Genomic DNA, 11,384 nt, shown 5'->3' on the forward strand with positions numbered 1-11,384 from the left:
TTTTAATTTTAAAATCTTTAATACACGTTATAATACAAAATCCATACATAATGTAATATGTTCATAATACAAAAGTCTTACATAATATAATAGCACCGATTAGCACCACTATTCTATCATAAAGCATACATGAAAATGTACAAACAGAATATTAATTATAACAAAGTAATAAATAAATATCTATAAACAACTACAAGTGAATTGCAGTTGTTATAATCAGTTCTTCATTTGCATATACAAAACCGGCTATCACGTTTATTTCCAGTTGAAAACAACAAATCTGAAAGTAAAATAGTATAATACTGCCCATTGTGACATTAGAACTATTGCTACGTGTATAGATCATGCTGTAAAATGTAAGCATTAACGTAAACATGTTTTATATGTACGTATAAATAGGATTACATCTGAGCACTAGTCCAATTTGTTAAATACATTTGTTAATGAGACTCGTAATGAATATTTAATGACACCTTGGCACGAACAAAACCCATTTGTCACATGGGAATTGAATCAATACAGCACAAAACATGAAACCTAACATGCATCTAATGTCAAAAGCTTGGTCACAAAAAACAAAACAAAACAAAACAAAAAAAACAACATTATTGCAGACGCTTTGCTAGTATGACAAAATCCTGAAGAAAAACCCCACCTCAATGGAATCTACAATACATTTCCATGTCTTATATAAAAAAAAAAAAAAAAAAAAAAAAAAAAAAAAAAAAAAACCCCCGTAACAAATTGTTAGATGATACAATAAATATAGCACTATATAAAGAAAATCACAGGTTATGCCCAGGAAAGATGCACATGAACATTCGTTGTATAAGGTCATTAATATACTGTCTTTCCGTGTCCATGTATTATCTTGGCCTTGAAAAAAATGTCACTCTAGATGTCGTCTGCATGCATAGTTCTCTTGTGTCTGGCCACATTTCCGGACTGCGCGAACGACTTTCCGCAGACGTCGCAAGTGAACGGCCTGTCTCTGGTGTGAACACGACGATGCTTCCTCCAGGTGGACCTGTCGCCGAAACTCTTCTGGCAGACGTCGCACTGGTAAGGTCGCTCACCCGTGTGAGTTCGTCTGTGGCTCCTCATCGTCCCGCTCTGGCTGAATCCTTTACCACAGATATCACAGACGATGTGCTTCCTCTCCCTCTTCATTGGAATAGAAGTCCTTCCCATCTTCTGCAGCTTGGAGAAAAGAGACGATTGTATGGCTCGAGCGTCTGTTGTTGTTGGCTGCCCATCAGGTTGTTTTGTCGAATCTGCTGCAACATCCCGAAAGGAAACAGAGTTTGATGGATGGATCTGCAGTGGAGTTTCACAACGATGCTGACTTGAGTTGGCAACACTCAAGAAGGCATCACATTCGTCTTTTTCCGGTCCAGCCCAGAGCTTGTTGGTTAAACTGGCACGATGCAACATGGCTTCAGGTTGACTTGGCGTTAAGTTTTCTGTTTCGTGTGGTCTCCAAAGCTTTGTGGATGAAATTGCAAGACTCAAGATGGCATCGTGATCATCTGGGTTCGGGATATCTTTTTCTTCTTTGGCCTTCCATGCAGATTTCTCCTCCCCGTCGTTCTCGTCATCTCTTTCGTCGATGTTGTCAATGGCATCATCAAGAATGCTCTCGTTGGGCGACTTCCAACTGATGTCTGGAATGCTGTGATACTTAATGGAGGACTCTTCCGTCATTATGCTCTCTGCTATATTCAGGGTGAATCGGAGATCGGGATATCTTGGCGCATACTGACAGCTGGGTAACGCCTGCAGGTGTTGCCTTTTTAGTATTCTCTCCATCAAATACGTGTTGGCTTCAGTAAACATTGCTGAATTCTTTGCTCGATGGCCTGGCGAATGAAAGTTGGAAGCTCTTTCTTGGTGGACTGTTTTAACTGGATACAAGCCGTCAAAGGTGAAAGCTGGACTCTCAGTTGGGCTTGGAGCATCAGGGGATGGAATGTAGAAGCCGTCGTAGCAGACTCTGTAATTCATCTTAGTCAGAACGTCAGCCACATCATTGTCACCACTAAAACAAAAAAAGTGAAATGGATGTAACATCTATATTAAACATAAACGCCGTCAATATATAAAATGTTTCTGCTACAGCATTTTACGACTCATTGGGTAGGTGTAATGCTACCACACCGACTTCTGTCTCACTAACCACTTAAAACTAACCTTTAACCCTCTGTCGTGGACAGACAGCCCAGATAGCTGAGATGTGTGCCCATGACAGCGTGCTTGAACCGTAATTAGATTAGTACGATAAATAAGTATATTTTCATTTCAACTTATTTCCGTGCTTATATCCAATTACGGTTCAAGCATGCTGTCCTGGGCGCACACCTCAGCTATCTGGGCTGTCTGTCGAGGACAGTGGGTTGGTTGTTAGTTAGTAGTTAGTGAGAGAGAAGACGTAGTGGTCGTACACCTACCCATCGAGTCGTTAGACTCTCTCTGGGTGGGAACCGGTATCGGGCTGCGAACCCTGTCCCTACCAGCCGTATGTCAGATGGCTTAACCACTTAAATAAGTATAAATGAAATTAATAAATTGAATATTAATATTATTTCTGAAAAAGAGAAAATATAATGTAAAATATAAAGACAAAATTTACCAAATAAATATTACGTATATAATACAATGTACAGATTTATTCAGTCAAAATCAATACGTCAGATCTTTTAGAAAACCTGCTGACATAGAAAATTAATAAAATCACTATTACCGATTGCCAGTGGCTAACAATGTCAAAAACGGTTGTATTGGTTTCGTGTTGTTGAAGAATATTTCTGTCATCCTTATGACGTAAGGGTCGTTATAGAAACTATCACGCGTGACAGACGAGTATTAAGGCGTTACAGTAGCCGCGTCATGGAACGAAATGAAATACTTCCAATCGGATCCACTGTTTTTTTCTCCTCCCAACTCGTGCTCCACGACTGGAATGTCAAAGGTCGCGTGTGCTGCCATATATGTGTGGAAAGTCCACTAATTTTTGACATCCAATAGCCTAATATGAATTAATCAATGTGCTCTAGTGGTGTCATTAAACAAAACAAACGTTATTAACACTTAGCAAACATTATGTAGTAGCCCACGCATTTATACTTTTGAAACGTCGAAACAAGAAAAAACTATTGCTGGTATTTTTTTTTTTTATTCTTGTGGAAGCAGCCCACACATTTATACTTTTGAAACGTCGAAACAAGAAAAAATAATTGCTGGTATTCTTGTGGAAGTAATTTCTCTCTCTCTCTCTCTCTCTCTCTCTCTCTCTCTCTCTCTCTCTCTCTCTCTCTCTCTCTCTCAATAAATAATAAACAACACTACTTACTATTTGTTACTGGTAAACTGATGATACGGCTGATACCTCTGAGAAGTCAATTTTAGTTGACCTGGACGTCTCAAACGGTGTCGATGTCTCATAGCATCACCTGAAATGGCAAACAAATCGCGTCAGTACACTGCAGTAACACAAAAGTACACTTACACGAAACGTTATTATAAATAGAAATTTAGTCTAAGAACCAAACCAAACCAAAGGTAAGATATTTTATAAATTTCACTAAACTGACATCATCAAAGATAATTTCCTGAATTACCGTAACAAACCGGCCTCGGTGGCGTCATTGTTAGGCCATCGGTCTACAGGCTGGTAGGTACTGGGTTCGCATCCCAGTCGAGGCATGGGATTTTTAATCCAGATACCGGCTTCAAACCCTGAGTGAGTGCTCCGCAAGGCTCAATGGGTAGGTGTAAACCACTTGCACCGACCAATGATCCATAACTAGCTTTCGAGGTCATGGTTTGTGCTATCCTGCCTGTGGGAAGCGCAAATAAAAGATCCCTTGCTGCTAATCGGAAAGAGTAGCCCATGTAGTGGGGACAGCGGGTTTCCTCTCAAAATCTGTGTGGTCCTTAACCATGTCTGACGCCATATAACCGTAAATAAAATGTGTTTAGTGCGTCGTTAAATAAAACACTTCTTTCTTTATTACCGTAACAACTGAACAAGTGAAGTGTCTAATATGCATATTATATACATGTATATGCATATGCATATGCGTGTGTGTGCGCGCGCGCGCGCGTTGGACGATGTTTTATTTGCCCATGTTCCTTATATATTCAATGTGTTAAGATGTAAGTAAACATGATTAAACATTAGGTAACGCAAAATTTGGCATCTCCCCTTGCAACACCATTGTGTGTAATTTGAGCACAATTATAGGATTTTCTGTTTGCATTTATATTTGTATGGTTTGGTAATAGACCCTAAATGTTTTATTTAAAACCAACCGTTAAAGTACAAAATAGCAAATTTTACTTTACATAAACAAACATTTGTGTAATCCTTGACAAACACACCCTCCCTCCCTCTCTACCCAATAACGTTTCGTAACTCCGTAATACCCCCCCCCCCCCCCCCCCCCCCCCCGCCCTTTACAAGTAACGCGATCGATAATGTAATATTTCGAGCCTTCATGTATACATCATGAGAATGGGTTTCCAATTTTATGTTTATGAAGAGGCCTTGTAATATTTATTGACACATTTGTTTAATTTTTTTTTATATCTAAGAATGTGATGAGTTGCAAACAAACCATAATTATATCATTGTACGATGATAATCCACTATAATAATACATAATATAATTTTTGGGGTGCCATTTTGTCATCGGTTCGTTTTTTATATATTAGGTGCAGTCGATTGGCCATTTCAGCGCCACCACAAAACCACATTAATTTATTAATCATCAGCTATTGGATGTCTAAATAATTTGGTAATTGACAAGTATTATTAGGAGAAACCTTTGGTCTATTAGTAGCAAGGAATCTAAACAGTATTTTGTTTGAAATGTTACTTTATTGCTCTTTGCCATACCAGTTGTGACACCAAACTCTATGGTGACAGAGGATAGCTGGAAAAGACAGCTCTTTTCATTTTACTGGTGTAGCTTTTAACCTACCTACCTACTCTTCCTAATAATTATTTTCTCATTTAACCGGAACATTTCTTTATTTCGCCTAATGAAATGTCGTTTGCTCAGGGAACTTGTAATTGTAATATTTATCGTTTTGATTTTATCCTACACACAAAGTAAAGATCTCTCCAACTAGTAGAGACGCATTAATACCAAACGAATCTTCAAAAATTAGCCGCATAAACTAATCAGGAATATATAGTTTCAAACCTCAGTGAGCAGACGATATTCTTCACTATGGGCGAGTATTGACAAAAGCGTTTGCTAGTAGGAGGTATAGTACCATACTAAAATTATAGTCCGTCCCACAAGGAACGCCTTTTTTTGATACTTTGAAATTTATTACAAGTTATTTATTTCTCAGCTGAAAGACCAAATATATTAATTGTTCTACTTTAAAAAAAAAAAAAAAAAAAAATTTTTTTACCTTTCTTATCAGCAATTTGCTTTGTTAAGCAGTAAACTAAAGTGACCAAACGATAAATGGATGAATGCCGTAATTTACAAAATTATATATTACAAAACCAATTAAAAACATAGCATTACAAGTAAACAATATATATTATTCCTTCTGACACATTAATTCGATTGGTCAATAAGCTATTATATGAAGACATATTTCTACTATTCTCGACTATCCCAATTCTATTCTATCTACTCTGTACCTTTTATTACTATATATATATTAAAAAAAGAAAATAATTATGTTAAATATTTTATGCCATTGGACATTGTTGTTATTATTTTTTTATATATATGATTATGAATATTGTCTGATGTCCATCTTGTTTAGGAGAGCACTTATATAGGCTCTTATATATTGCCTGTTGTGCAATCCTTTTGATTCTTTCTGATCAATAAAAAATCTCAAAACAAAACATATTTTACAGTTTTTCATTTTGTGTAAACCAACTAATAATAAACAAAGAAAAATACATACAATATTTAGAGAATAACTAACGAGCTACGAGGAATTATGAATTATCTGTCCCGAGTGAATGAATGTTGTAAACCCGAGCCTTTGGCGAGGGTTTTACAACATTCATTCACGAGGGACAGATAATTCGTAAGTCCTCGTAGCGAGTTGGTTATTCTCTTTATTACCCAGTGTCAATTTTAACTGATTTTTAATGTAAAAATTCCTCTGCAGTCTACAACAAAGCCATCAGCCATTACGTCATATAATCTTACGCACATTACATGACGTAATGTAAGTGACGTCATAGCATAACGGCGTTCTTTTTACAGCCAAATATTTACAGTACAAAATAATACGACTGTATTTGCATTTGAAAATAATTATTTTTATATATTACTAAAACCGCTGCTTATGAAAATATACCATTTCATGTTTACGAAACAAGTGAGTCCATTTGTTTTTGTAAATCTTTGTATATCATATAACGTATGTGTAATCTGACTCATGAATGGAAACATTATATGAATGAAAGTGAAGTTCCGGCCATGACAAGCAACCAACCAAACATCGTGATTTTTAAGCCAGCCAATCAGTGGCTGTAGAAGCAATCTGCACACTGTGCAGAGATCGAAAAAATATTACCCCGTATATTTGAGCCCATATGGGTAATAAATATATATATATATTCTTATTGAATTATATTATTTTCATGATTAGCTAATTATGTGTAACATTATAACAATTCATTGATGGCACTGGTCACTGTAACCGTTAATATAGATATTTGATAGTGTTATCAAAATACATCTACAATATTTGTATGGAATTCAAAAATGAAAATGAAACATACCTTCATTGTTCAACACAGTAATATCCATTCTGCTTCTCAAAAGCAATCCTCAATAAAGCAATTTAAAACTAGCCAATAAACTGAAAAAAAATACCAATTTCCAGTTTATATATACCGTATGTTGTTAACGCTTTGTTTTTACAGCCCGTTAAAGCAATTGGATGAAAGCAGATGAATACATTTCATGAAGCAATTTGATTGGCTGTAATTATAAACGGTAAAATGATTGGCTGATTTTTTTTTAGCCGCCTGTGACACTTGGTGAGTGAATAACGTTAAACAGATTTCATTGTGTTATTCTTCAATTAAGACACATTTCATGAAGCAATTTGATTGGCTGTAATTATAAACGGTAAAATGATTGGCTGATTTTTTTTTAGCCGCCCTGTGACACTTGGTGAGTGAATAATGTTAAACAGATTTCATTGCGTTATTCTTCAATTAAGACACAATCAACCTGTCATAAATATCTCACTTAACGATTTTTACTCTACAACACTTTTTTCATTTATAGTATTTATGTCTAAAATTGTATACTGAAAAATTGTTATGAGTTTTTATATAACAGGGTAGAAAATTATAATGAGAAAAATTAAGCTTATTATGTTAAAAAGGAACTGATTAATTTAGGTTTTGGTGAAGTTTGGCTTAAACAAGAATTACATTCATTGTACTTACCTGTAATCAAGCAAAGAACCTTAGATCAAGCATCGCAATATATCAGGAGAGAAATTAATATTTCACCAAAGTGTACTTTTCACAGATACTTGTAATCTCCAGTTTTATTTACGTAAGTCAATTCCAATAGTGTAAAGAAAGTTTTATAAAAATAAATAGACTATCTCTCACATGTTAGCAACTGAAACTGGCAAATACTATCACATTGAAAGACATTTTAACGCAGTACATAAATATATAGCTGAAAGTAAGAGATTCGAGTTGAACTAACTTATTATTCTGCTCTTACTGCCCCATATAAGGTTAGCTCCAACAATAGAATCATTACTATATTTTTCTCGACTATCCCATTTCTATTCTATCTACTCTGTACCTTTTATTACTATATATTAAAAAATATTAATTATGTTAAATATTTTATGCCATTAGACATTGTTATTATGCTTTAGATATATATGATTATGAATATTGTCTGATGTCCATCTTGTTTAGGAGAGCACTTATATAGGCTCTGCCTGTTGTGCAATCCTTTTGATTCTTTTTTGATCAATAAAATATCTCAAAACAAAACACTGAAAGACAGAACAGATTATGTTTATATTGTTTAAATGCTGTTGAAGATGAATGTCATTATATTTTAACATGCCCTTTATATTCGAAAAATACATCGGCTATTGGGTGTCAAACTATGGTAATGAAAACAAACAAGGTGATGATCAACATCAACAGAAAAATTCAAGATATAAACAAAAACTGTGCAAAAATACAAATACAAATATTACAGATAAGATACTGACTTTTACTCTAAACTTCAATTTGTGCTGTATTGGCCATTCTCAAAGAGAATGTTACACCCCTGCACCACGGTGAGGTTACAGCACGCGCAGGGGAGATAAAGAGAAAGTGAGGTGGGAAAATACAGCAGTTTTACAAAGGTACATGTACTTCGTTACATGTGACATACTGTAAAAAATACAGAGATGGTAAAACAAAATGGTGAAGTATGTGGACCTCAGAATATCTGTCGACGTGTACCTTTGTTTGCCTTCACTTCTGGCACCGTGTACGGCGAATTTTGCTAATTCACCAAACTGATGGCATTCTGCCGACACATACGTAGGCTACTTTGAATATGGTCCTCAATAGTGCCTACATCGCATACCACTTGAAACCAGAACACGTTTCAGAACCGTTTTGGAAATGTTTTAACAACAAAAATGTTTGGTCGTTCCTATACAGTGCTGTTATAACGTTGTGAAAACGTTTCAATCAAAAAGCATCTGGACAATTTTCACACCGTTTCAGCTAAATCGGATAAGCTGGAACAGTTTAGGTATTAAAATTAATGTGAACGCTTTGTTGCATTTTAACTAAGTTGTTACATCTTGGAATCAAATATGACGTAATACTAATAACGTATTGAGTGTGAATGTTAAAACGCTTTCAAAACGACGTAAAAAGGCTTGTGGGAACAGCTAATAGATATTGATTTAAAATAAACAACAAACAGTTTTCATGAAACAGTTTGCGGATTGTTGATGTCAGTTCTGGATAGTGGAATTATGTTTTTCTTTTTCTTTTTTTTTCTTTCTTTTTTTTGTTGGCTAACACGCAATAACTCCATTAATTTAAGTGCATAACCCCTTTGGCATCGAGGGTCGGGACGTAGCCCAGTGGTAAAGCGCTCGCTCGATGCGCGGTCGGTCTGGGATCGATCCCAATCGGTGGGCCCATTGGGCTATTTCTCGTTCCAGCTAGTGCACCACGACTGATATATCAAAGGCCGTGGTATGTACTACCCTGTCTGTGGGATGGTGCATATAAAACACCCATTGCTGCTAATCGAAAAGAGTAGCCCATGAAGTGACGACAGCGGCTTTCCTCTCTCAATATCTGTGTGGTCCTTAACCATATGTCTGACACCATATATCAGTAAATAAAATGTGTTGAGTGCGCCGTTAAATAAAATATTCCTTTCTTTCTTTCTTTGGCATCGACAGGATTGTGAAATAGGGTAGGATATTCAAACTGACTTTTATATTGTGGAGTTAGACCTATGCACTCTCCTTTTTATATAATAGGCCTATCTATGAATCATAAAAGTGAACTACAAGTAAATCTACATTAACTTAGTTAACTTTGAAGGAGGGATGGGATGTTTTATTCAACGACGCACTTAACACAATTTAAATACGGTTAAATGCCGTCGGACAATTGCTTAAGGACCACACATATAATGAGAGAGTAAACCCGCATTCGCCATGCGAAGAGTTACCTTTTCCGATTAGCAGCAAAGGATATTTTATGTATTTATGAATGAATGGATGTTTAATGACACCCCAGCAAACCCCCCCCCCCCAAAAAAAAAAAACACACAAAACAAAACCCCACCCCACTAGCTAGGGATCTTTTATAAGCATGACCCCACAGGCATAATAATATATACCACGGTCTTTGTTACACCAGCTGTGGAGCATTGGCTGGAATGAGAATAGCCTAACGGGCACACCAAAGGGAATCGATCCTAGGCATATACAGATGCATAATATGCATATTATGTGATGTAAATATTTTCGCGGATCGCCCTATATGGAACATGTATTGTACAGGTAGGCACATTTACAGCGGATGGGGGATAGTGTTAAAATACATTTTAAATGAATGGAACTGCCTAATATTTTTGTTTTGTTTGCTTACTTAGTTGCTTCAGGAATTAATTTGCATAGTATTGCTATTCCATTTTCCAAATTTCTTCTTCTTTTCCTTTAAGAAAGATAACATTTCAGTAGTGATGTTTGTCAGTACCGTAACGGAGGTCAGTACTGTAACGTGTAAGTGAGTACAGGGAATAAAATCATTCACGTGTGCTCCAAATTTTATTTTATTTCATAAAGTATTGATGCATCATCTCGTTTCAAACGAACTGCTTTAATCGACGGTGAAAATGTTGTACTGCATAGAAACTATCTTGAAATTTTTAAAAAGTATTCATTTTGCACATTGTTTTAAAAAAGTGTCACTTTAAATTCATTATTTATTATTTAAAGCCATTAGAAAAACAAACAAGAAAACCTTTCAAATATAGTTAGGGATAAAAGGTTTGATGATGTATATTTTGTTATTAATTTCTGATTAATTTACGATCACATAATGGTACTGACAAAATTACGTTTTTGGAAGAAAAGTGCGCTGCTAACACTGACATATGACCCCCTGGTGTTTATTCTATCAAGTAATTTAAACAAAAATAGTGACTTGTTATTTTTGAAAGTACCTGAATTTGGGATTTTATCTGATAATAACCCATATATATATATACTCTTCAAAAGAATAAACGCAAAACCACATTGTCGTAACATTTGGAGAATTGATTTAATTATTGAATGGTGAGTCCGATAATTACCAAATGTTGCAGGATTGTTCACAATTCACTCTAGTCCATTGTGAGTAAGTGATAGGACACACCACCAAGGTCAAGGTCATCTGGAGTCAATACTGGGTGTGGCCTCCGCGTGTGTTGACAACTGCCTGGCACCGCCTGCCCATTGAAGCAACCAGAGTACGGATGACGTCCCGGGGGATGGTGGCCCACACGGCCTGCAAGGCTGCTGCCAGCTCGGGCAGGGTCTGGGGCTGTGGTTGTCGCTGTCGGAGGCGTCGGTCCAACTCGTCCCATAGATGCTCAATTGGGTTCAAATCCGGTGATATCGATGGCCAAGGAAGGACATTAATGTTGTTGTTCTGTAGGAAAGCCGTTGTGAGACGTGCTGTGTGAGGCCTGGCGTTGTCATGTTGGAACACTGCGTTGGCGTTGGCCATAACTGGAACGATGTGTGGCCGGAGGATCTGGTCAATGTAGCCCTGTGCATTCAGGTTGCCCTGCACGTGGACCAGGTCAGTTCTGCCAGTGTGTGAGATGGCTGCCCACACCATGACACTA

General features: G+C 36.5%; 1 protein-coding gene across 2 annotated transcripts; it reads right to left on the bottom strand.

Moving 5' to 3' along the window:
* On the bottom strand, positions 1-7,014 carry LOC121380106 (zinc finger and SCAN domain-containing protein 4-like). Of its 2 annotated transcripts, XM_041508869.1 has the most exons (3): positions 6,767-7,014; positions 3,350-3,449; positions 1-2,038 (listed from the first exon to the last, which is right to left on the bottom strand). In XM_041508869.1, the coding sequence occupies exons 1-3, from the start codon at positions 6,792-6,794 to the stop codon at positions 895-897; spliced, it is 1,272 nt and encodes a 423-aa protein (XP_041364803.1). In that variant the 5' UTR covers positions 6,795-7,014; the 3' UTR covers positions 1-894. The 2 variants fall into 2 exon arrangements, with proteins under 2 accessions (XP_041364803.1, XP_041364804.1); XM_041508870.1 differs by lacking the exons at positions 3,350-3,449; positions 6,767-7,014 and adding an exon at positions 2,741-2,876.
* Positions 7,015-11,384: the final 4,370 nt, after the last annotated feature.

This window comes from Gigantopelta aegis, chromosome 8 (assembly GCF_016097555.1).
Source record: "Gigantopelta aegis isolate Gae_Host chromosome 8, Gae_host_genome, whole genome shotgun sequence".
NCBI lineage: Eukaryota > Metazoa > Mollusca > Gastropoda > Neomphalida > Peltospiridae > Gigantopelta > Gigantopelta aegis.

Bases quoted from the DNA above. Each gene is read 5' to 3' on its own strand.
- LOC121380106 (XM_041508869.1), bottom strand. From the start codon at position 6,794: ATGGATATTACTGTGTTGAACAATGAAG. The intron at 3,450-6,766 runs GTATGTTTCATT...TTGCCATTTCAG, and splicing joins TACTGTGTTGAACAATGAAG to GTGATGCTATGAGACATCGA. The intron at 2,039-3,349 runs GTAAGTAGTGTT...TTTTTGTTTTAG, and splicing joins CAGTTTACCAGTAACAAATA to TGGTGACAATGATGTGGCTG.